Raw genomic sequence first — 26,292 nt, 5'->3', positions numbered from 1 at the left:
AGGGGAAGAGCTTTAACTTTAAACAGAAAACCCTAAAGGAGAAAGCTGGAGAAATGGCCCCTGGTGGCTGGGCATGGTGATCAAGGCCTAAACACTCAGTAGGCTAAGAAGGCAAGGGGGTAGTGAGCTGGCAATCAATATGGGCTACATAGCCAGGTCCAGGCCAGCCTGGTCTACAGAGTGAAATTTTGTCCATAAAAATTCGAGGTGTTGGGGGAGAAAAGGGAGAAGGAGGAGAGAGAATAGGACAGGTGAGGGAGGGCAGAAGGAAGAGAAAAAGAGGGAGGAAGAGAAAAATGAGAAGGGGAGAAGAGACAAGTGGAGAGAGGAAGGAGGAAGAAAGGGAGAGAAAAGGCAGACAAGAGACGGGAAGGGAGAGAAAGACAAGAGGAAAGGGAGGAAGAAGTGGAGAGAGAGGAAAGAAAAGAAGGGGAGAGAAAAAGGAGCTAGAGGAAGACTGGAGAGAGAAGATGAGGACAGGAGAGGGAAGGAGAAAAGGGGAATAAAGGGAGAGAGAGAGAAAGGAGGGAAGAGGAGAGAGGAGGAGGAAGGAATGGGGCAGCAGGTTAATAAATAGAGAGGTGGGGTTCAGCAGGAGAGTGCTTGCTCAGCATGCAGCAGGCCTTGGGTTCCATCCCCAGCACACAGAAAAGAAAGAGCTACATGAATTCCGAAGAGCCACAAAAATATGTTCCATTTGACCCAAGCCGAGAGTGACGCAAGGGACAAAGCAGCGTGACAGGAATGGATTTGGCTTGTTCTCCAGAGGAAGGTTCCAGTAGAACTCCCTGTAACCTTGTAACAGTGGAATACAGGAGCCACTGGCCACGTTTGGTTCTGTGCGCTTGAAATGTGGGTGGCTCCTGAGGAACTAGTTTCTATTGAAGGATCCAGGAACTGAATTTTAAGTTTCATTGAGTTTGACTCCGTAGATTTAAGTATCTGCGCGTGTCTCATGGCAGCTGTATTGTACAGCGCAGAATGCTTTGATGTCAGAGACTCAGCTCTACGGTAGTTAGGGTGGCAGAAAGGAGAAGTTAAATTTCATTGTGGAGTTAGCGGTCCATTTGGGGCTGCAGGGACACACGGCATATGGCAGGGATGGCCAATGGTTTCAACATCGTCCTCCCCCAAAACCTTCTTGAGATTGGACACATATTCTGATCGGTGGTGGCCTAAAGATGCAGACAACTTGTCAGCAAAATTGACAGGGGTATTCTGGGTATGGGAGTATTTTGCTTGTGTCTACAGCCTAGGGTTAAGTGTTCGAGCCCATGCTTGTTTAAGATCAACTTTGTAATGGCTGTGTCCAGATTCTGTCTCTTGTCTCAGACAAGTCAAGCAACAGGCTTCTTCCCTTCTTTGTTGACAACGTAGTTGGTGGGCCTTGGGAAAAGAAGGTTGAATAAGCAATCATTTTTTATTTTATTGTATGTGTATGTGCATGTGCGTGTGCGTCGTGGAAGTCAGAGGAAAACCAGAGGGAGTCAGCTTTTCTCTTTCTGCCACATGGGTACCATGGATCAAACTCTGGCTCCAAGCATCAGCTTGCTGGTCCTACATTATAAAAAAGCTAAAAGTAAAAGTATAAAACAGCGCATGCTGGTAAGAGCCAGATGTGTTAGGTTCTGAGTTCAAGAAACTGTTTTGACATACTTTGTCTCCTTTGGTCAGGGCTGAAAAGCCCCTCCCAGATTCCTGCCCTCTCCTTCCTTGTCCTGTAAGAACTGATGCCCACGATAATAAAACAGCAGCTGCCTGAACACTTTAGAATCGTAGCCAAGCCGGGCGATGGTGGCGCACGCCTTTAATCCCAGCACTCGGGAGGCAGAGGCAGGTGGATCTCTGGGAGTTCGAGACCAGCCTGGTCTACAAGAGCTAGTTCCAGGACAGGCTCCAAAGCCACAGAGAAACCCTGTCTCGAAAAACCAAAAAAAAAAAAAAAAAAAATTGAATCGTAGCCAATGTGTTGATTGCCTCATAGCCTCCTTCCTTTCTTTCTTTCTTTCTTTCTTTCTTTCTTTCTTTCTTTCTTTCTTTCTTTCTTTCTTCTTCTTCCTTCCTTCCTTCCTTCCTTCCTTCCTTCCTTCCTTCCCTTCTCCTTCCTTCCTCCCTCCCTCCCTCCCTCCCTCCCTCCCTCCCTCCCTCCCTTCCCATTGTGTGTTGGAGCAGTGGGCACGTCTAAGTATCAGGGGACAACTTGGACAACTTGTGGGAGTCAGTTATCGCCTTCCATGCGAGGCCCCAGAAAATCAACTTAGGTCCTAGCTTGGCAGGAAGTGCCTTTATCTATGAACCATCTTCTTGACCTTACTTACAATGAGAAAAGCGAGGCTTCAAGGGTTGAGCTCCGTGGTAGAGCCTTACCCACCATGTGCAGGGCTCTGGGGTGCTTACATATACACTGAGGCTTGGGAATTTCTTTCTTTCTTTTTTTTAATATTTATTTATTATGTATACAATATTCTGTCTGCGTGTATTCCTGTAGGCCAGAAGAGGGCACCAGACCTCATTACAGATGGTTGTGAGCCACCATGTGGTTGCTGGGAACTGAACTCAGAACCTTTGGAAGAACAGGCAATGCTCTTAACCACTGAGCCATCTCTCCAGCCCGCTTGGGAATTTCTTGAGTTTAGGTTACTAGCCCAAGCTCACACAGGGAGAAGAGATGAGATAAAAATCCAGTTTCTAGATTCCCAGGCTTTTGGTCACACAGTTGTAGCCATCACTTCTCACCAAATATCAAAGTTGGGTTCAGGCAGGCAATAGTAAGTCTGTTTTGTTTTGAAAATGCATAGGGGGCAGGGAGAGGTCCCAGCAGGTAAAGGCATTTACCAGGAAGACTCAGGGGTCTGTGTTTCATCCATGGAAGGGATAAAGAGAAAAAAGTTGTCCTCTGACCTCTCCATGCATGCTGTGACACACCCCTTCCCCAGTACAGAAGTCAGTAGACTGTACATTTAAAAAAGAAAAGGCATACTGGACTCGGTTGGTAAAATGCTTGCTAATCCTGGGTTTGTATCCTAGCACCCATAAAACCAGGAATGGTGGCACACCTCTATTCCGCTAACACTTGGGAGGAAGTCAAAAGAATGAATAGCATAAGGTCATCTTCTAGTTTGGGAAACATAAGATCCTTGGAAATAAAAACAAAACACAATGAAGGCTGGCAGTGATGGCCCATGTCTTTAATCCCAGCACTTGGAAGGCAGAGGTAGGAGGATCTCTGAGTTCGTGGCCAGCCTGGTCTACAGAGCGAGTTCCAGGACAGCCAGGGCGGCACAGAAAAACCCCGTCTTGAAAAACCACCTCTCCCACCACCACCACCAACAAAAAAAACAACCCAAAACTGGAAAAATGTATTCTCTGAGCTCCAGCGATCATTGTAGCAGTACACAGTGATCGGCACCAGTGCCGTCAGTGTACGGATGGGGAAACCGAGGTTCAGAGAGGCAAAGTGACACATCACAGGCACTCTATCGCTTCAGCGACTTCGTCAAAGCGCCCTGGCAGCCGCGGGCTCCGAACTCGCGCCTCCCGCAGCGCACGTGCACTGGGCCGGGCAGAGCGCGCGCGCGCACACACGGGTGTGTGCGAGTGCGCGCGCGGGCGTGGCGGGAGCGAGGACGACAGCTGGGGGAGCGGGGGAGCGTGCGCGCGCTGACGTGCCGGGCGCCATGTTGGAGGGCTGGTGGTAGCGGCTCGGGGAGGTTCTCGCTCTGTCGGTCTCGCTCCGTCTCTCGCTTCCCCCCCGGCTCCCTCCGGGACCCCCCCTGCCCGGTCGCCGGCGTGTGGCGGAGTGTGTGCGAGGGCGGGGGCGGGCGTCGGGGGGGCGGGGGCGGGCGCCGCGGCCCCCGGGACGGCGACCGAGGGAGGCGCCGGCGGCGAGGGACTGCGCGGCGCCATGGACGTCGAGAGGCTGCAGGAGGCACTGAAAGGTGGGGGTCGCCGCGCTGCCGGCCGCGCGCTCGGGCGGAGGCCGCCCGCGTCTCCCCGCGGCCCCCGCGCCGGGCTTTGTGTGGGCCGCGGGGGTGGGGGGAGGGGAGCACCTGGCACCGGCGCGGCCTCGTCGTGCGGCGGCGGCCTCTGGGCCTGGGGAGCCCCGCTCGCCCTCACCACGCCGGGACCGAGACTTGGCGAGCAACAGGCTCGAGAACACTGCTTCCCAAACTTGGAACTGCGGGGTCCTGGCGTCCTGAGAACCCCCTTTTGACATCCAGGAGCATTTGGGGGATGGTGGCTTTAGTGGGGTGACCTGGGAGTAGCTGCATTCAGACGTACGCTGCGGGGATCGGGGCTGGGATCGGATGCTGGGGCTTCCCTGCACCGCTGTTGGGGAAACACTGAAGGATGGTTTGGTATGGTGGAGTGCCCCCTTTAGGAGAATTCGCGCTGTCGGTGGAAAAGGGTGACACGGAGGTATTCGGATGAGAGGCAGATTTTCTTTCGTTTTTGTTTTGTTTTTGTTTTTCGAGACAAGGTTTCTCTCTGTACACTTGGCTGTGCTGAAGCTCACTCTATAGACCGGGTTGGGCTCGAACTCAGATCCGCCTGCCTCTGCCTCTAGGATTAAAGGCGTGCACCTCCACACCCAGCTGAGACCAATTTTCTTAATTGTTTTCTAATATAGAGAAAGACTTTGTGAATAAAGTTTTCTTGGAGAGGACATGCTGATAACCTTTCTCTTCTTCCCTTACATAGATTTTGAGAAGAGGGGGAAAAAGGAAGTTTGTCCTGTCCTGGATCAGTTTCTCCTTCACGTAGCCAAGACTGGAGAAACCATGTAAGTAGAAGCATGGATGGGTTCATGTTTAGAGTTGTTTAAGAAGGTGGGAAAAGAGGATTTCAGAACGCTCACATAATAGGCGACTCTGGGGGTAGGTGAGACAGTCCAACTGATTAAGGTGTTTGCTACCAGGTCTGAAGACGTGTTTTGTCTGGAAATTCCACTTAGGGAGTCTCACTTAATGGAAGGCGAGAACTGACTCCGAGGAGTTGTCTTTGAACTCATACATAAGAATAAATCAATAAGTATAGTAAAAAAATTGGAGATGCCTTAGTTAAAGATCACAGTGAAGGCAAGACTCCTGGTGTGTAGCCTAACAATTGTTAAGAATCTATCAGTTTTCTGGATATCTGCTTTGGCACAGGGAGAACCTGCTAGCTTGAAAGAACCATAGAAAAGAATGTTTCAATATGGTGTTCTTGATTGAAAACAGGTTTATTCCCACAGTTTTGTGGCTTTGATACTATTAAAGCGTTGTTGGCATTTTTTTTTTTTGTGCTGTCTTGTATCCAGTCTTTTGTTGTCATACTTACCCTTGTGGTTGTTTGACGTTTAACTTGTATTTATGAGGATGGTTATATGACACATTCCAGATGAAGCTGTCTCTGTCCTGACAGAATCTAAGTTAGCTAACTAAAGGAAAAATGTGGTTTATTGTTCTGTAGTTGGTGTAATAGAAGTTGCTTTCACTCTCTGGCTCAGGTACGTTGTGTAAGACAGCCTGTCTTTGTAAACTGAGGACGGTTGGGTGAGGAGCAGGCAAGAGGAAAGGGTATTTTGGGTTCAGTGTTAGTGAGCTCTGCTTAGTTTTAGTATAACATTCAGCAAGTAATTATGTATTTTCTCTGCCATTATCATTTTTCAGACATGGCCTCATTCTGTAGCCCTGGTTGAATTTGAACTCAATAATTCTTTTTTTTTTTTTTTTTTTTTTTTGGTTTTTCGAGACAGGGTTTCTCTGTGGTTTTGGAGCCTATCCTGGAACTAGCTCTTGTAGACCAGGCTGGTCTCGAACTCCCAGAGATCCGCCTGCCTCTGCCTCCCGAGTGCTGGGATTAAAGGCGTGCGCCACCACTGCCCGGCTCAATAATTCTTACTGTCCCTGCCTTTCAGGATTAAAGTTTTGGGCAGCTGAGCCAGGCAGTTTTTATTTTTATTTTTTAAGGCAGGTTCAAGCTCCAGCTCAGATAGCTCTGAATTATTAGGTAGCCTAGACTGACCTCAAACTCTAGACAACCCTATTCCCAGCCACCAAGTACTGGAGTTACAGATGGGAGCTGCTACCCTCAGCTTTCCTCGTTGTTGTTGACGACGTCATATTGTTGTTGTTGTTGTTAGTACTATTGGCACTGGAGCTGGAACCTAGTATCTCATGTGCTAGATAAGAGCTCTTCCACTGAGCCACATTCTCAGCTCCCTTAAAAATTTTGCGCTAATGTCTCTTTAAGGTACCTACACTGACTCTGAATTTAGGTTCTTTCTGCTTTCATCTCTGTAGTGCTGGGATTACATGCAGGCCCCAACATGCTCAGCTTTGTCTTGGTTAACAAGTATTCATTTCTTACAAGATTTGCTTATGACTGTAGTTTAACTTTCTAATAAGTAGCTGGATTTCAGGAAGAAAAAATACCTGGTGTAGTGCATAATTTAGTTGTTATACAAGCAGAACCTCTTCAGTGGTCTATTAAAATACATCCATCATGGCCAGGAGGTAAGTGGTACACACCTTTAATCCCAGGATTTGGGAGGTTGGTGGATCTCCGTGTTCAAGGCCAGCCTGATCCAGTGTGAGTTTTTGGATAGTCTGTCTTAAAAAAAAAAAAAAAAGTCAGGTGGCGGTGGTAGTGCATGTCTTTAATCCCAGCACTCCAGGAGGCAGAGGCAGGTGGATCTCTGTGAGTTCGAGGCCAGCCTGATTTACAAGAGCTAGTTCCAGGACACTTCCAAAGCTGCAGGAGAACCCCTGTCTGGTGGTGGGGGTGGTAGTGGTGCTGGTGCACGCCTTTAATCCTTGCTAGACCAGTGCTGTGTAGTCTTTTTCCACTCATCTACTCACCCCAGATAGGGAACCCACGACAGACCAAAGTACGGAACTTGGTGAGCTAATGAGTTTTATTGGGGATACTTATAGGGATATGAGTGAGGAGTTGTTTATAGGAGCGGAGATGACTCAAAGACAGTTGCATCACCAAAGCCCACCTCCGCATGGGTGTCAGTTCACAAAATCCAGGAAGCCCGGAGCACATGTTTATTTCTTACTTTTGTGTGTCTGGGTACAGGTGTGGAGGTCAGGACACCTGGCAAGAGTTATCTCCTTCCACCATTGGCCTCAGATTCAAACTCAGGTCAGGTTGTGTGCCATCTTACTAGCCCCAGGTGTTTTGGGTTTTTTTGTTTTGTTTTCTTTTTAATGGTGGAAGGTACAGATTAAAGACTTTTTCCCCCTTCCTCAGGTCTAACTACTGCTGATTTCTCCTTTAATTTTAAGGGTGTAGCATCTGAAACTTGGTCTGTTGTATGAGCTTTAGTTTTGTTAGTTAATTTCACTGTCTGTACCTATAACCCCTAAAGTAATACTGTTTTTGTGTTACTGTTTGTGTGTATGAACTTTGGGAGCATGCCTGTGCCAGAATTGGAAGCTCACCTTTTTGGCTAAGCGGGATTGATTGGAGCTCTCAGGATCCCCCATCTCCACCCTGTATTGCTAGGGTTACAGGAATGAAAAGCCACACCCTGCTTTTTATGTGGATGCTGAGAATTCAAATTTAGGTCCCTTAAGCACTCTTACCTTCATATCTCCCTAGACTCTCCCTCTCCCCCCAAGGTTTTCTTATTAGCATATATTACTTTATACATGATGGATTTCATTACTTTTTTTTTTTAAAGGTAGGATTTCTTTGTGTAGCCTTGACTGTCCTGGAACTTTATATGTAGACCAGGCTAGCCTCGAACTCAGGTTCACCTGCCTCTACCTCTGGAGTGCTGGGATTAAAGGTGTGCTCTACCACCTTGGCTTCAATATGAGGTTTATGTGTGCAGGATCTCACTATGTAGGTCTGCTGACCTGGAATTAATTATGTATATCAGACTGGCTTTGAACTCAGATATCTGCCTACCTCTGCCTCCTAAGTGGTGAGATTAAAGGCATGTGCCATCACCTCTGCCTAGCAAAATTTTTTTAGATAAATTCTTGCTCTGTAGCTCAGGCTGCCTGCCCTTAGTCTTCTTTAGTCTTCTTAGTACTGAAATTGCAGATGTGCATATGGCTGGCTCACATGGGAACTTTTGCTTTGGATTGTTGACTGTCTCCCACCAAACCCCAGGAGAGACAGAGCATATTTTGTATAAGACGTCAAATATTTCCTATTCATACCCTGCTTTAATCCTTGTTACTGTTCTATGTAAAGTATATATTCTGTTTAAAGTGGGGCAAGACTTAGAAAGCTTAGGAGTGTACAGATGGTAAATGATGCAGTTATACTTGGGCATGGTCAGTACATGTTATTTTTGAAGGGACCTGCACACCTCAGAGTGTTCCCTCCCGGACCCTAAGTTAGGCATAAACCACACCCAAGGACCTTTTTTTCAGAGAGATCCTTTATTAAACAGGGAAGACCAATGACTGATTTCTGACCTAGACTGAAAAACAGCAAATGACTGTGCAGGTGTAATTTTTAAGAAGAGAAAAAGGAGGAGGTCTGTGTTAGAATGGGCTAGGATGCGGTAGTGTATTTTGATTGGACGTGTTAAAGGGGGATTTTGGTTGCTGTACTTTTTGTTAGCTGGACCTTGGTAGTCAGTCTGTGGAGGAGGAAATGGCCAAATGGAATGGATTCCAAAGGGAATGGATCTTGATAGCTGGCTTTAAGAATGTAATGTAATGATTTTAGGAAGAGGGGATTGGGAAGGGCAAGACTGGCCAGAGCCATGTTTACCATTCTGGAATGTGCTAGAGCTTCAATTTTAGTTTGTAGTACATAAACCTGGCCTTTTCTTTATTATATGAAAAAGGCATATATTGTAGAAGTATTTGAAATTTAAGGGATATTAGAGGTTTTATTGATACTTGGGTTTTACACTATTCTAGTGTCTGAGTTGGAAAGATAAGGTGTCTTATCCATTATCAAGTTGTCTCTAAAATTTTTCATGCTAAATGAAATTTGTTTTTCTAGATTGTTTTATTCTGGTTCTGTTGTAGGGCTCTTTCCATAGTGATTTGCAGAGTTTTGTTTTTTTTTCCCTGAATTTACTGCATTCTTTACCTCACTGGTTATTGTCATGGAGACTGGCCTCATTGTTTAGGGATTTTATATACAGTGCTTCTTCATGGAGCAATATTGAATGGGTAGAATGTGAACACTTTTTTTTTTTTTTAAGAGATGGACAGTATCTTGTAGCTCAGATTGGCCTTGAACTCTCTATGTAGCTGAGGATGGCATTCAACTACTGATTGGTCCTCCTGCTTTCAGCAGTGTAGTTAGTGTTAGGATTAAAGGTTTGTGCCAGCACACCCAGCCCTACATTTGGAGGTATTTACTGAGTCAGTGAGTAGGTACTGATGACAATACCGAGACTGTTGTAGGTACAGGACTGTTGTCTTTCCTGTCTTCATTCAAAGATTTTGATTTTTTTCTTCTTTTTTTTCTTTTTTAGTCTTTGCCCCTGTTTATTTTAGTAGGTTCATAACTACCTTGTTGCTTGCCTTTCTTGTTTTTACCTGTGGACTATGGTCTTGCTGTCATATTCACTGTAGGAAATCACTGGCCCAGCCCAAGTGTGACAACTTTAAAAACATGGTTGATGGGGTTGGATAGATGTTTCAGTGGTTAAGAGGACTTGTGTTTGCTTCTCAGTGCCCACATGGTGGCTTAAACCATCTGTGTAACTCCAGTTCCAGAGGAACTGACACTCTCTTCTGACCTCCGTGGGCACTGCATGCTCACGGTGCACTTACATAATGCAGATAAAATACTCATACTGTCAGGCAGTGGTGGTGTATACCCTTAACCCCAGAATTCAGGAGGCAAGAAGCAGTTGAATCTCTGAGTTTGAGGCCTACCTGGTTTGTAGAGTGAGTTCCATAGAAGACAGCCAAGTCTACACACAGACAAACCCTATGTGGAAAAACCAAAACAAAACTAACCAAACAAAAACCATTTATACTGATAAAACTTTTTTAAAAAATTAAAAATGTATGCTGATAATATTTTACGTTTTTCTTCATAGGGTAACTTCAGTTTTTGACATTTAAGACTGTTCAAAGGGTTTTCTATATCACTCGCTAGGGATATTTTGGAGAACATTGTTGGAAGAAGATATTTGCAAACATTGGTGATTGCAGTCAGTGGGTCCTCTTGTTGTCTGAGGCTGCAACTGGCGCCATGCACTTTGCTGTTACACAATCAACTTTGCTTAGCTAGATGTTTTCCATCAGTAAAATGTATGTAGATCAGTGAGTCACATGTTCATACCAAGTGTTGTGAACTGCATATGCTTTGCTCTTCTAAAATACACAGTGTAGTGGGTTGTTGGGACACTCACAAGGTCCATACCATAGTGTTTGTTGCAGCACGTTATTTTGATGGTGTGGCTGTGCCATCAAACTAGGCAATAGGAGTTTTTCATTCCCATTGTATTCTCTTAGTGTTCTGTTGCTGGCCAAAATATAGTTATGTACTGTGGAATGAATATTTTATATACAAAATTTTCATGATTTCATGTCTTTCTCCATAGAAACTTTGATGTTTTATGTATGCTTTGTTTTTACTCAGTTTTGTAGCTGAGTGGGCAGAACTAGACTTTCTCCCCACTGTGGCACACAGAGAACTAGGTTGAAAGACAAAAGGAAAAGCTTTTATTTACAACAAAAACTCATTTTATATGCATGCTAGTGCAGATAGGTAGGGGGAGGGGTTGGGGCAGGTGTTGGTCTTCAGTAGCTATTCATGGATGGCAGGTAGGTAGGGAAAGAGGTAGATAGATATAGGTATAGTGAGGTTCTCTTCTTCAACCTGGACTGGAACTCAGTATGTTGACCAAGCTGACCTAATTCAAAAAGCGTTATCTGGTTCTCTAAGTGATGGTATTAAAAGTCTGTGCCATTACACTTGGCTACCTTGATTTTTGAGACAAGTTCTTACTGGGACCCTGGACTCACCAATTAAGTTAGGTTATTGACCACAAATCTTAGGAATCCTGTCTTCACCTGTTCAACACTGGGATTACAGGTACACATCACCGTGCCTAGATTTTTCTCCAGACCCGAGACAACTCCCCGCTCTCCAATCCCCCTCCCCCAAATAGGATTTCCTAGTAGCTGTGGAGCCTGTCCTGGAACTCACTCTGTAGACCAGGCTAGCCTTGAACTCACAGAGATCTACCTGCCTCTGCCTCCCGAGTACCACCACCGCCCTGTTTTGACAATACCCTTAACTTTAGAAAATATGTGAACCTTGATTGTGTGTGTGTAATTATTTGGAGATAAGTTCGTCTTGTTTACTTTTTAATTTCTGTATGTCCAGAATCTGTCTATTATTTGTCAGAATAGCTGCCATTTAGACCTTAGATTGTCAAAACAGTGATCTTGACTTTTAAAATCTTACTTTACTATTATTTTTTATTCTGCATTATGAATATTTTGTTAAAAACAGGTGTCATGCCAAGCCAGGCCCTTTTGGTTATCTGAACATATCATCTGTCTCTCTCTTCTGTGTGTGTGTGTGTGTGTGTGTGTGTGTGTGTGTTTGGTTTTATTATTTTGGAGTATCTAGTTCTGACTAGCCTGGAACTCACAGAGATCTTACCTCTGCTTAACAAGTGCTGCTGGGATTAAAGACATACACTGCCTTGCTCAGTTTTTTAAAATTTTTAATTGGACACAGGTCCCTAGCCCAGGAAGAGCTTGAACTTTTTGTCCTTATTTGCACCTGTAGTCTGTCTTCAGCTTCCAAATACTATAGGCTCATGCAACCATATTCGCTCCATCCATCCATCCATCCATCCATCCATCCATCCATCCATCCATCCATCCATCCATCCATCCTGTGTACAGTGTTCTGCCTGCATGGCAGAAGAGGGAACCAGATCTCATTATAAATGGTTGTGAGCCACCTGTGGTTGCTGGAAATTGAACTTAGAACCTCTGGAAGAGCAGGCAGCATGCTTAACCTCTGAACCATCTCTCCAGCCCCACTTTATTTACATGTGTATTTAGGACAAGGACTCGTTTTGTAGTCCCAGCAGTCCTGGCACCTGTTATGTTTCTGCCAGGCTGGCCTGGAACGTATGATGCTTTTGTTGCTGTCTCTCAAATGCTGGAATTATAGGCATGCACTGTCACACCAACCTGGGATCATGCATTTTGTATCATTGGTTCTTCAAAATAGTAGACTTAACTATTTTTGCTTGGGCTGCTGTTATAATATAGAGACTATGTGACTTACTGAGCAGGTCTTTTCTCCCCATTTTTCAGACTGGGAAGTCTTAAAGTGAGGCTATCTGTTGGGGTGTTCTGTATTATGTTGTTGGGTTGGTAAAAGAAGCAGGTTACTCCAGGATGGAATTTTAAGGCTTAGGTGGCAGCAGGAAAGTCTAGCCTTTGATGAACTGAACTGAACCGAACCTCAAACATATGTACAAAGGTTTATTTATTGATTGTTATACAAAGTTGGGTTTTTTTGTACAGTATTTCCTTATACCAAGATCTGTAATCTAATTTATATGTCTCTCTAAAGGAAAGGATCAACTGCCAACATGACTTTATTCCTTTATTGTGTACTGTGCATAGTTCACAATAATCCAAGCGCCTCAGGTGTGCCGGAATCATATTGTGACCAAAGGCATGCTACGACTGTAAAGCACTCTCAGAAAAACAATTCTTCACATTACAGAAAACAGGCAATCACTGTTTTCGATAATGATTCTTCAAGGTCAGAGTGCTTGTAGAAAACAACTATTTACTTTCATGTTTACCCCAAATACAGTGACTGCTAAACTCCTACGGCAGGTATCATTAAGGCCCTGCGATGGTGAAACTTTGTTGTCTGCCTTATTAATATTTCATCACACTTGAGAGAATGTCAGCTTCTCTTGTCTCTAGGCACTAACCTATTCATGAAGGTTCCATGTAAATGACCTCATGTAGCCATAATTACCTTTGAAAGGCACCATCTCCACTAGTCATTGCATTGAAGTTGAGGGTTGCAAATTATGAATATTGTAAGATCAAGTTGAGTTGATACTTGTCACAGATTTGTGCAGTAAATGAATCTTAGGTTTACTCCTTAAATTGAAGTATGGGTGTGTCTTAGGGTTTCTATCACTGAAAAGACACCATGACCACAGCAACTCTTTTTTTTTCTTTTGATTTCTTGGAGTTTTCTCACAAGCACTCAGAAATCTCCAACACTGTCTCTTCCCTCTCTTTCTCCCTTCCTTCCTTCCTGTCCTTTCCTCTCCTCTCTTTCTCTCTCCCTTTCTTTTTTTGGTTTTTTTTTTTCCTCTTTTTTTGGACAGGGTTCCATATACTCCAATCTAGACCAGCTTTTTTCTTTTCCTTTTTGATATTTATTGAGCTCTACATTTTTCTCTGCTTCCCTCCCTTCCTCTCGCCTTCCTCCTTCAATCCCCCCCGTCCCCCATGTTCCCAGTTTATTCAGGAGATCCTGTCTTTTTCTACTTTCTACTTCCCATGTAGATTGTATCTATGTAAGTCTCTCTTACTGTCTGTATTGTTGTCTAAGTTCTCTGGGATTGTGGTTTGTAGACTGACTTTCTTTGCTTTGTTTAAAAACCACCTAGGAGTGAGTACATGTGATAATTGTCTTTCTGTGTCTAGGTTACCTCACTCAAAATAATGTTTTCTAGCTCCATTCATTTTCCTGCAAAATTCATGATGTCATTTTTTCCTGCTATGCAGTACTCCATTGTGTAAATTACCACGTTTTCCTTATCCATTCTTCAGTCGAGGGGCATTTAGGTTGTTTCCAGGTTCTGGATATAACAAACAAAGCTGCTATGAATATAGTTGAGCACATGTCCTTGTGGCATGATTGAGCATCCTTTGGATATATACCCAAAAGTGGTATTACTGGGTCTTGAGAAAGGTTGTTTTCCTAATTTTCTGAGAAATCGCCACACTGACATCCAAAGGGGTTGTACCAGGTTGCACTCCCACCAGCAATGCAGAAGTGTTCCCTTTTCCCCACAACCTCTCCAGCATAAGTTGTCAGACCATGGCAATTCTTATAAAAGAAAACATTTAACTGAGGTGGTGGCTTTTACAGTTCAGAGGTTCAATTTATTATCATGGGGCCATTATGGTGGGGAGTATGGCATCATGCAGGCAGACATGGTGCTGGCTACATCTTACAGTCAACAGGGAATGGTCTGTCTGAGTCAAGCTTGAGCAAAGGAGACCTCAAAGCCCACCACCCCCACAGTGACACACTTCCTCCAACAAAGCCACACTTCCCTAATAGTGCCACTTTTTATGAGCTTACGGGAGCCAATTACATTCAAACTACCACATTGTGCATTGTTGAAGATGGGATTCTTGTAAGTGTACGTTGAGTAGTGAAAACATTATTCCTGTTTCTTTAGCTGCATTTAAAGATGTGAGAAGGACCTTGGATTTATTTAGTACATCCTGTGTGGCTAGTTATGTCTTTAGACAACCTATACACAGTCATTTGTAGTATTTTTATAGTAAAGTATTAAATTTCACTTTAGTGTTTTGGTCACAACCTTTATCAGTATTATACTGTTCCAGATATATACTGCATTTTGAAAATTAGGTCTAGAGGAAGCTTTTATAAATTTTTTTTTTTTGTTCATGTGAGATGCTTTGTACACCTTTATTTTCCTACCTAAGCCTCTCAAGCAACTGGAATAGTGGATGGGCCTGACTAAAAGTGTAGTTTTTTAAGAGAAATGTTTCAAGTAGTCAGTCTTTTAAATGAGTCCAAGATCAGTTGGGTCCAGTATTAGGTTGACAAATGACTATGCCTTTCTACTTAAGTGGATGTAGCTTTTTGTTTTGCATTTCTACTTAAAAGAATGTAGTTCTTTTCATGTAGGGAAGGGTGTGTGTGTGCGCGTGCATATATGCGTGCCCATGCAGGCTCATATAATGTTTCTTCTTTTCCCTTTGCCTTGAAGCAGGGTCTCTTTGTGTCTGTGAGTACCAGGTAGGTTGACCCTCAAGCTTGTGTTGCAGATACCCAACCAGGTACCTTAGGGAACTGGGGAGATGCTCACTGAGTAAAGGAAGTTTCAGTGTCAAGTCTGTACTAGCCTAGCTTTTCTAACGTGTGATATATAACAGAAAATGTAAAATCGAAATCAGCTTTATTTACCTTTATGAAAAATTTTCCTGTGTTTATGAACATTTATGTGAATTCTTTTTAAGATTTTAACGTAATTATAAACTTAACCTGACTAATAGCTTAATTTTGGAATCTTTTGCAAACTAGAAATTAAAAAAAACTAAATAAATGATTTTTTTCAGTATGTTCTTTATTCACCACATTTTTTTTTTAATTATTTAGTTTTCTGCCTGTATCTATGCCTGCAAACCAGAAGAGGGTTCCAGATCTAATTATAGATAGATTGAGGATAGAATCTTAAAGTTAGACATAGTACTCTCCTACCAAGCTATTTTAGGTTCAACTTTTTTTCTTAATATAATGGAGTCTTATTCTATACTTAAATTTAATAGTCTGTTTGAAGTTTAGGAGAAGCTGTATTTAGTTGCATTGTTGATAGCTCTAGAGCTTAAAAGAGCATTCGCTCTTAAAGGATATTTATTGTGTGTGTAATGAGCTGGGTCCTGGAAACCTGACTGGGATGACTAGAAATGAAGAAAGGACAGCCCCACAGACAAGCATACCTACAAGCCTCTGATGGGCACGCTACCACAGTCCCAGCCGGCTGGGCAGCTTAGGCCAATCTCAGCAGGAGGTCTGGACACACTGCTTTTAGCCAAAGACCAAAGACTTTGATATTTTTGTGAGCCTGACCATGCTTATGTCAACAATACATACATACTCTCAGGCCTCTATCTGTACCTCACAGAAGGCAGCTTGCAGGAGGGTTCCACCATGTAGGTCTTGGGGGGATTGAACTTGGTTGTTAGCTTAATAGGGTGAGTGCCTTTGCTGCTGAGCCATCTCCCTGCTCTTAGCTTATTTTAAGTACGGAAAAAGTGTCTGTGGTGGTGTAATCCCGGCATGGCAGAGGCAGAGGCAGGCGGATCTTAGTGAGTTTGAGGCCAGCCTGGTCTACAGAGTGAGTTCCAGGACAGCCAGAACTGCTACACAGTCTTGAAAAACAAATCAACAAAAAAGGTATGAAATAGTTTCACATTTTAATGGATAGTTGTTATAATCCAACATTCCTTGTCCAAAAAGTTGTTTTCTGCACTTTGCCAATTAAATTTCCTTAATGTGAAACTCCAAATCCCAAAATACTCTTAAGATATGAAGCTGACAAGATAGTCAAATTTTTCAGATTTTAGGGCATTTTTATTTGTTTAGGGGTGTTCAAAATATGTGTACTGTTTTGCATTAATAGGGCTTATGGGAAAATCATCTTAATTTGTGACTTGTTTAAGAGGAATGTATAGAGTACTACATTAAAGCCCAGATTTCTCTAAATGCTGAAGCAAACCTTTAAGTATTGGCTAATCTGCTAGGATGGATATTTAAATAGTTTTTTGGGAGTGTTCTCAAAGACCTGAGTTAATGTACTAGTCCCATAACATTTAAGTTATATGATGAAAAATTTAAATTATAATGGGAAATTAGGAAGAGACCCCTTTATCTCTCATTTCTGTTTGAAACATGAATTCTAGATTTCATTCTAAAAGGGTGTTTGGGTTTTAGAAAGTATATGTTTAAGGTCTTTTGTGTAACTGATGTTGCTTTAAATCCAAGAAACAAGAAAAGAAAAAGATCCATTTTTGGGAAAGATGTTGGTCTTTGGGTGGGAGGATAAGGCACCTGTGGAAGACTAAACTGCCGAAATTGGTGACGCTGCTCCTTGGGCTGTTGCGGAAAGGCTCATTAGTTATGTGGGCTTCATCGCTTTCCTCTCTGTTCTATGTTTTTGAGGGAGGGAGAGTGTATTGCTGATCCACTTGGATTAATCTACTTTATTGAGGGGTCCTGGTGGGCACCATCCTACCAAAAGAAAATAGAAACGGCTGGAGAGGCCTATCCCTGTATTGAAGTCTTTCTAGAAAAGTGGTGAGAACAAAAGACTTAGGGAACCAGTTTCTTTATATATACACTGTAGCGAGCACACCGTCCAGTCTGCTCAGTTGGTTACTAAGTAAACTCCAATAGTAGGTTGCAATTACAACTCTGCTGGGGTGGAGGACAGCTTCTACCTTTCATCCAGATACATTCAGTACCTCAGTCTGCAGAAATCTTTTAGAGTTGTGTACTTGTTTGCATGACAAGGATGTTACCCCCTAAAAAGAAAGGTATTTCCCCCCTCATCCCCCTTGTAGACAGGATTTCACTATATAGCTCTGGCTGTTCTTTAACTCAGTATGTAGACTATGCTAGCCTGAAATCAGAGCTCTGCCAGCCTCTCTTTCTGCCTTCCCAGCACTGGGAATAACTAAGAAAGTCAATTTCTCATTTATACGTTTTAGCATCAAGGTATCTGATGCTTTAACAGAGTTACAAAGTATGTTTTAATAAGTAAATTAGGTCAAGTGCTTAGGAAGGGATTAGCAGTTTTTATTAGTTGTACAAGGAGTGGGGAGGGCACTACAGTGATCAAAGGAAGTCAAGACTACTGGTTGCTATGGGAGTCAGAAACTACTTAAGATGTGGAATTTTTGGGTTTTTTTTTTTGAGACAGGGTTTTGATGTAGCTTTGGAGCCTGTCTTGGAACTAGCTCTTGTAGACCATGCTGGTCTTGAACTTACAGAGAGCCACCTACCTCCTGAGTGCCCAGTGCTGGGATTAAAGACGTGAGGGCCACCCTGGCAAGATGTGGAATGTTTCAATGTAGAAAGATGGGAAGTGGTTACTTAAGGATTTTGTACCAGAGGGATAAATCATAGCTTTGCCCTTGCAAAATCCAGGAAACTTCAGGAGTGCTAGGAAAATTCCTCAGGAAACTACTGTGGTGTGTGTAAGTTTGAGAAAATGAAACTTGGAATAGGGGTTATAAGATTCTCAGACAATTTTGAGTTTTCTATCTGGGTTCATTATCTACATACTATTCTCATTGTTTTTTGATTTCGTTGTAGTCTTTTTATGAATTACAGTTTTATTTGCTCTCTTTAGACATACTGAAAATTCTCATGTGCTTCTACTGTTGAATTTAGAATGTAAGGCCCAGTGAAGTTTCAGCGTCTGTGAACATATATGTCTGATTAAGTTGTGGCCCTCTTTTTCTGCTCACTTCATTCATTAGTTCTCTGGTAGATAATGTTCCCTTGTCATGGTGACTTTATGTTCCTCTAAAGGCTTTCTAAGACCCCTCTGGAAAAATCTTCATTCCTATGTTAGATGTGCTTATGACACTTAATGACTTCCTTAGTATTGTGTAACTTGGAGTTCCATGGAGTTAGATGGATCCTTTTAACCTTTCTGTCGTCACATGGTAATGTAGTGCATCCTTTAGTTGATGTTTTGTTTTGACGTTCTCCTCGTACTTAAACAGTAGTGGGGTGTGTAGCATTTTCACACTAGGGAAGGGCTGGAGTGGGGTGACAGATGACAAAGGACTGGAAAAGGTGACAGTGGAACCAGATGCATCTCCCCTGTGAGTCATTTTGACCCTTTTGAAAACTTTGGTCTTTACTCTTAGTGAAACCCAGGTCTGAAGCAGAGATAACAATAGATTGCCAGTGGACTTGTTCTATGGGTGACTGTGATGAAATCTTTTGGGCATTGTAAGGAAGAGTTGGGTGCAGTTTTTTCTTATTTTTTTCTTCATTGGAATGGATAATTCAGCCCAGCACTCAAGTACAGCTCCACCATTAACCCACGCTTACACATTAAGCCCCATGCAGGCGTAGCTTTAGTTCAGGCTAAGGAATAGTGGTAATTAAAATATTCAGGCTTTGGAATAACTAGTAATTTATTTTGGGATAGGATTTTACTGTATGCCTTGGAACTCACTGTGTAGTTCAGTCCTCAAACTCTTGGAGGTTTCCAGGACAGGCTCCAAAACCTCAGAGAAACCCCTGTCTCAAAAAAACAAACAAACAAACAAACAAAAAAACTCTTGGAGGCCTCGTCTGTCTCGTCTGTCCGTGCTGGGCTTAAAGGTATGTACTGCCACACCTAGGCTGGCCTTGAACTCACAGAACTCCTCCCAGCCTTCTTAGGGCTGGGATTAAAGGTCTGCACTATCATGCCTGGCTCCTAGCTGTTCTTTATATATATTAAAGATACAACAGAATTCTTTATTGATGGGAAGATGTTGGGGAGGAATTTCATCACATCACAGATATTTTGGCAGGGGCCAGGAAAAATCTGGCAGGAACTATTGTTGGGAAAAATTAGTTCAGTATTGGATATTGTTAGCAAAGTGTAAACATGAAGTACATGGTTGAATAAATGAGTCTAAGATCTAACTGACATACAGAGGTGTAAAAATGACACTGGGTGAAACCACTGGCTGTACATAGAGAAGAGGTAGGTTGAACTTCTGAGTTGCTGAATTGAGCAGTTGAAAATGAAGAATGGTAACATTTCAGAATGCTCCTGGGGGAAGTTAAGGTGTGAGAAGAGTTGACCACTGGATGCAGCAGCATGGAGGTCACAGATGATCTTGATAGGGACAGTTATATTTAGTGATAGAACTAAAAGTCTGATTGGGAGCTATCACTAGGACTTTTACTGTTTAGAACAATGAAGAAATGAGGTTAGATCTAGAAAAGGAGGAATAAAGAAAAATGAAGATGGGAAAAATAAGAGGTGGGATAATGTACCAGGAAGATGTGTGTGTAGATTGTTCATTATTGTGTGTAGGTGAGCATGAGCATATAGATTGTTCATCAGGAGGCAAATATGAGAAAGTAGCTGGGCATTCTCCCTATGCTTCAGTTTTAGAAAAGAAATAGGAAGTGAGGTCATTGGATGTTACATTGAGTTGTATTGAAGAGAGTGAAGAATAAGGGTGAGTTCAGTGGAAATCCTGGGGGAGTCATACTTTTGGGAATGTGAGATACATAAATGTGTTTCCCTCATCAAGTACTGTAATAATAACTCGCACTGGAGTTTGACAAAGCTGAGTGATCATTTCCCCCCTTATTTTCTATACTGATTGTCATATTTTCTTTTTTTTAAATATTTATTATGCATACAATATTCTGTCTGTGTGTATGCCTGCAGACCAGAAGAGGGCACCAGACCCCACAACGTATGGTTGTGAGCCACCATGTGGTTGCTGGGAATTGAACTCAGGACCTTTGGAAGAGCAGGCAATGCTCTTAAACTCTGAGCCATCTCTCCAGCCCCTGTCATATTTTCTTTATTTTCAAATAAATAGAAATAAGTTGGGAAGTAACTTATATATATATACAGGAAGTTGCCTGTATGTATATATATGTACACTACATGCATTCCTGGTACTTCTGAAGTCAGAAGAGGCCCTTGGAGGTCAGAAGGGCATATCAAATCTCCTAGAACTGGATTTACATGTGGTTGTGAGCAGAAATGGGAGTGCAAGAACAGCAAGTGTCAAATAGTCTGACAGCTAAGTCTGACTCCTTAGAGCAGTGCAGTGATCCTCAACTTTCCTAATACTGTAACCCTTTGATAGAATTTCTTATGTTGTGGTGACCCCAACCATAAAAGTACTTTTGTTGCTGCTTTATAACTGTAATTTTGCTACTGTTATGAATCATAAGGTAATAAATATCTGTGTTTTCCTATGGTCTAAGGTGACCTCTGTGTAAGGGCTATCGGATACCCAAAGTGATTGTGACTCATAGGTTAAAACCACTGACTTGAGGTACTGCCTTAGAGTAAGTATATTCATTCCTGCCAGATAGGCCAAGTATGTCTCCTCTCACTCTTTGTTTTAATACCTCAATCTTGAGGTGAAACATGCCGCTGTTGATACACGTATAAACAGAATGCAAGTGGGAGCCATGGTTAGATATCTTTTAGTCAGTGTTAGGTGGACAGGATGCTTCTGTGTCATCCCTTGACTTGTGTGATCTTTGGAAGGGGGCTGGCCCAAGCAGCTCCCTTGTAGATGTTTGAGACAAGACTTCCTCTGCTAGATTTACAGGCGGGGCCCTCTAGTGATGAAGAAACATTTAAAATTTAAATTGTGTGGGGGTGATGGACATATGTGTAACAGTGCCCATGGAGGTCAGAGGACAACTTGGTTTGTTTCTCCTACAGTGTGGGTTCCATGGATTGAACTCAGGTCATCAGGTTTAGCAATAAGCTCCTCCTGTTGAGTCGTCCTGCTAGCCCAGAGAGCCATTCTTGATTGTTTATTCTAAATTGATTGCCCATAGATTTTAAATTTTACCATGTTATAAATTATAAAGATAGGAGTCTTCACATCTTACCACCAAGATCATAGTTCTTTTAATGAGGGATCTTCCTCTTTCTAATTCTGATTTATTTGTGATCTTCATTTTGTAGACACTGTGCCATCCTTTCTTGGTTTGCTTGATTTCATGGGGTGAGGGACGGCCTGGCAGCAAACTGGTTAATTTTGCCTTTATTGTTTGAAAATGTGTTACTGTCGCTGTCCTACTTGATGAATAGTTTGGGCATATAGTTAAAAAAATTCTCATCCTTCAGATTTTAAAGATGTTTTCCTATTGCTCTTATGACACCGACTTTAATAAGTCTGATGTGCTTCTCTTTGGTTCTGAGATTATGTGCTTTCTCCATTTATTTATTTATTTATTTTATTTTGTCTTTTGAGGTAGGGTTTGGTTTCTCTGTATCTCTGGTTGTCCTAGAGTTCACCGTGTAGACCAGACTGGCCCCGAACTCGCAGAGATCCACCTATGTCTGCCTCCCTGAGTGCTGGGATTAAAGGCTTGCGCTACCACTGCTCAGTTAATGCACTTTCTCTATATTGTGCCTTGATACAGGTCTGTCTTGTCAATTCTTAGGATGGCTGCTTTCAGTTACCCTTGTGAGCTCTTTAAATTTGCAAAGTGATAGTCATCCCTTGTTGCCTTCAGGGTATGGATATAGAAGCCCTACTGATACCAAATCATGCTTAAGTTCCTTAATATTTATTATGTTTAACCTGTAGACATCTTCCTGTGTGCTGCTTGTCTTGGTGACTCCTTATTACTGTGATAAAATGTCCTGACACAGGCAACTGGAAGGAAAAGGGATTTATTTTAGGTTACAGTTTCATAGTGACATTGCTTGTGGTGTTGCCAAGGGCACAGCTGCTAATAAGACTAACCTGGATGTTTACCCTCCACGGTCACAATGCTAGACTGTTTTTAAGTAAACCTTATGTCTCATTGTGAGAATCGGGTTTGAGGTTCTGGGTTTCCTAGTTTCATTTTTTATTGTAGTCCTCAGCAAAAGGGATTAAAGAGTTGTGGTTCTTACCTAGTGGCAGTTCATTTGGTAATGTCTGGAGGTACTGTTGATTTTTCCTTCTGAGAAGTGTGGCTGGTGCTCCTGGCACACATGGATAGTGGTTGGCCATGCTGCAGCCACATAGAGCAGCTTGCCACAAGACATGATTCTGTGACCCATGATGCCGGCATTGCTGAGTATGAGAAATTTTCTTGGTTGACATTTTTATTCTTGTACTGCTGGCTTTATCCTTTTCAGGTCTAGTTTATTTCAACTTTGCCAACTTTGTCCTGGACTCCTCCTGTCAACAGTTCTGAACCTACATTGATCCTCCTGAAGGTTCTGTATATAAACACAAAAATCTCGGTCATGAATTTTCTATTTACTATCCAAAGTCTTTTGAAACTAATTTTGTTGATCATGGATCTTCCTGTTTCTTCAGGAAATTTTATGTTGAGACAGTTTGACCAAGTTGTCCTCCAGTTTGTCAGCCTCTGAGTAGCAGGAATCAATCACTTATTCTTCCTCAGAACCTTTTAATTGCTCTTGACCTTGATGTTGTGGGTTGTTAAAATGAAAAAGGGTGGAGGGGCTTATCTCATGTTAGCCCATGCTGACCTTGTTGAATTTTGGTCGGTCCCATCTCACAACTGCTCAGATTACAGTCATAAAATCACCGTGCCCAATTTATGTGGTGCTAAGGATCAAGCTCCAAGGCACACTATCTATGCTAGGTGAGCATTCTACCAACTGGGTTACATCTCTAGCTCCAGATTTAAAACACAGAGCAAAACAAACTGAAGTTCTGATAGTAATGTTAGTGTGATTTGGTGCTGCTTCTGGATTGCTGGTAGGTTATCATCATTTCCATCTACCATTGCTTTCAGTGCTGCTAGCACAGCTGCCATCACAGTGAAGATTCCTGATTCAAACCTGATCTCTTGAATCGCAATTGGGAACTACTCTCTTGGTTTATAGGGCTGCTATACAGCAAATTAATACTCTGTTTTCTGTAATTTTTAAAGTATCTGTGAGTGGGAGGGAGTTGGAGTGATGGCTCAGTGGTTAAGAGCACTTGTTCTTCCACAGGACTTGGGTTTTGATTCCCACAGCCATATTACAACTCACAACTGTCTGAAACGCCACACTCTTGTGGCCTCTTTGGCCACAAGTATTCAGGCAAAACACCCACACACTGAAAAAAAAAAAAGATCAGCAGTTCTTACTTGGGTAAGATGGGTTGCAGTGAACTCGTCAGTGTTAGCGGTTTATCTCGGAGAAAATTGCTACCCAGCACTGAATAGAGATAAAAAATGGGGTACTTTGTTATTTTTTCTCGTGTGTGTGCATGTTTGTATGCCTGTGTGTATGTGTAGCTTTTTTTTTATTCAAAGGATTATGTTGGAATTTATGATTTCTTTCTCTACCTTACTTCTTGAGTGATAGACTGGTAGCAGTACTCTGAATACCTCAAATGACAATGACTGAAAAGGGAGGGAGGAAAAGAGCTAGTTATTTTGGGTTTGTTGTTTGTTTTTTTGTTTGTTTGTTTTGTTTTGGGGAACAAGATCTCACTGTGTGGTCCCTGATTGGCCTAGAACTTTGTAGACAGGACTAGCCTCAGTTTGGTAGTTTGAATGTAACCCCCCCCCCATTAGATTGTAGGGGGTGGCATCATTAGGAGATGAGGCCTTGTTGAAGGAAGTGTATCACTATGGATATAGGCTTTGAGGTCTCAGATGTGCAAGCTTTACTCAGACCACTTCTGTTGTCCACAAAAGCTGTAGTACTTTCAGCTCCCTCTCCAGCACCGTGTCTGCCTGCATCAACTGCCTTGTTTCCTTTACAGACTAAACCTCTGAACTGTAAGTGAGCCACTACAATTGAATGTTTGTCTTTATAAGAGTTGCTGTGGTCATGGTGTTTGTTCACAGCAATAGAAACCTTAAGACACAGTCCTCCAAGGGCTGGAATTAAAAGATATATGTCACCAAATGTGACTTATTCTGTACCTTTTTTTTCTGTCTTTATTATCCTCCTCCTTCCTCTTCCCTCTTCCTTCTTCTTCTTCTTTTTTTTTTTTTTTTTTTTTGGTTTTTCAAAAAAGGGTTTCTCTGTAGCTTTGGAGCCTGTCCTGGAACTAGCTCTTGTAGACCAGACTGGCCTCGAACTCACAGAGATCCTCCTGCCTCTGCTGGGATTAAAGGTGTGCACTACCACTGCCTGTCTTATTCTGTATTTTTAATGGTAAAAGACTTTCCTAGTCCATATAAGCATTATAATGTGGAGATTATGAGGCATTTTTATAATGTCTGTGTTTAAAGTAATTGTAAGGGTAAATATTAATGTTTTCTGACTTTTTTCTTTTATAGGATTCAGTGGTCCCAATTTAAAGGTTATTTTATTTTCAAACTGGAGAAAGTGATGGATGATTTCAGAACTTCGGCTCCTGAACCAAGAGGTCCTCCCAATCCTAATGTTGAATATATTCCCTTTGATGAAATGAAGGAAAGAATACTGAAAATTGTCACTGGATTTAATGGGTATGCACTTAATAATATTTTAAAGGTTTAATTTTAAAATCATAGATGTTATTTCTTTAAGTTTTGCTATGTCTGGTTGATAACTAACTCCTGTATCTCTAGTGCTTGCCTGCCTGCCCCCTTCCCCCCCAAGGTTTCTCAGTGTAACAGATCTGGCTGTCTTGGAACTCCATTTGTAGACCAGGCTGATCTTGAACTCACAGAGATTCACCTGCCTCTGCTTTCTGAGTTCTGGGATTAAAGGCATGAGCTACCATCGCCCGCCTTGCTATACTTGCCAAATTTTGGCTTGTAGTTACTTTTAAATGTTTACAGTCTTCGTTAAAAAAAGTTGAATTGGTTTTATGAGTTTCAGGGGTATTCATACTTTATAATGCATTTATTAAGGTAGCAGCAACATTCATTTATCAGAAATTTTTTTTTGTTTTTGATATTTGTTGAAGACTTAATTGAGAGGTTTTATATATTTTAGAGTTTGAACCTGCCTTTCCCCCATAACTAAACATTCTTAATCTTTTGTAAAACATTGAAAACACCAGGAATATTAAATAAATGTGCTACTTTAAAAATGTTGCTGTGCTTCCTATTAGTCATTAAGTTCTAATTATATTTACTGGAGTGATGCGTTTGTGAAATTGACTTGTTGAATATTGCATTTGGCACTAGGAATGAGACAGCATTATGAAATACAGTGAATTGGGTTTCCTAGTAATAAGATTCCTGTTTAATGGTAGGTGTTAAATGAAGAGGGTGTTTTGGTTTTTCGAGACAGGGTTTTTCTGCTTTGGAGTCTGTCCTGTCCTGGAACTAGCTTTTGTAGACCACTCTGGCCTTGAACTCACAGAGATCCACCTGCCTCTGCCTACGAGTACTAGGATTAGATTAAAGGCTTGTGCCAACACCATCGAGCCGAGTGAAGAGGTTTTAATTGTATGGTTTTTTTTGTTGTTTTGTTTTTTTAATGTGTATTAGCGTTTTGCCTGCATGTATGTCTGTGAGGGTGTTGGATCTTGGAATTACAGGCAGTTGTGAGCTGCCATTGGACCTTGGTCCTCTGGAAGGGCAGTCAGTGCTCTTAACTGCTGAGCCATCCCTCTAGCCCTAATTGTATGCTTTTATGCCATAAACCATATTCTTTGGGGTGGGGGGCTGCAGTTTGAGACAGGGTCTTACTATGTAGCCCTGGCTGGCCTTGAATGCACAGAGATCCCCTGCCTCTTGGTTCCTGTTGGTGTTAAATGTGTGCACCACCATTCTCAACATATTATTCTCGTTTTAAGCTTAGGAATTTGCCTACAATAATCAGAAGTTTATGCTCTGGCATTAGGTCTATTACTGAAACTTTTGTCTGGGAAGATACTTCGTTGTCCTGTTAGTTATTTAACCATATGCTTGTTCATTATGAGTTTAGTTGAGGCTTCTTTT

General features: G+C 42.3%; 1 protein-coding gene across 1 annotated transcript in view; it reads left to right on the top strand.

Moving 5' to 3' along the window:
- Positions 1–3,676: 3,676 nt before the first annotated feature.
- Positions 3,677–26,292, top strand: part of Ppp4r2 (protein phosphatase 4 regulatory subunit 2) — a 38,301-nt gene continuing 15,685 nt past the window's right edge. The window contains exons 1-3 of the mRNA XM_057777114.1: positions 3,677–3,938; positions 4,702–4,783; positions 24,697–24,867. Of these exons, the coding sequence (XP_057633097.1) occupies positions 3,905–3,938; positions 4,702–4,783; positions 24,697–24,867 (287 nt within the window). The 5' untranslated portion in view covers positions 3,677–3,904. The remainder of the gene's footprint in view (positions 3,939–4,701; positions 4,784–24,696; positions 24,868–26,292) is intronic.

This window comes from Chionomys nivalis, chromosome 1, assembly GCF_950005125.1.
Source record: "Chionomys nivalis chromosome 1, mChiNiv1.1, whole genome shotgun sequence".
Classification (NCBI taxonomy): Eukaryota; Metazoa; Chordata; class Mammalia; order Rodentia; family Cricetidae; genus Chionomys; species Chionomys nivalis.
Note: the sequence above shows the minus strand (reverse complement) of the source record. Positions and strands in the feature narration are given on the sequence as shown.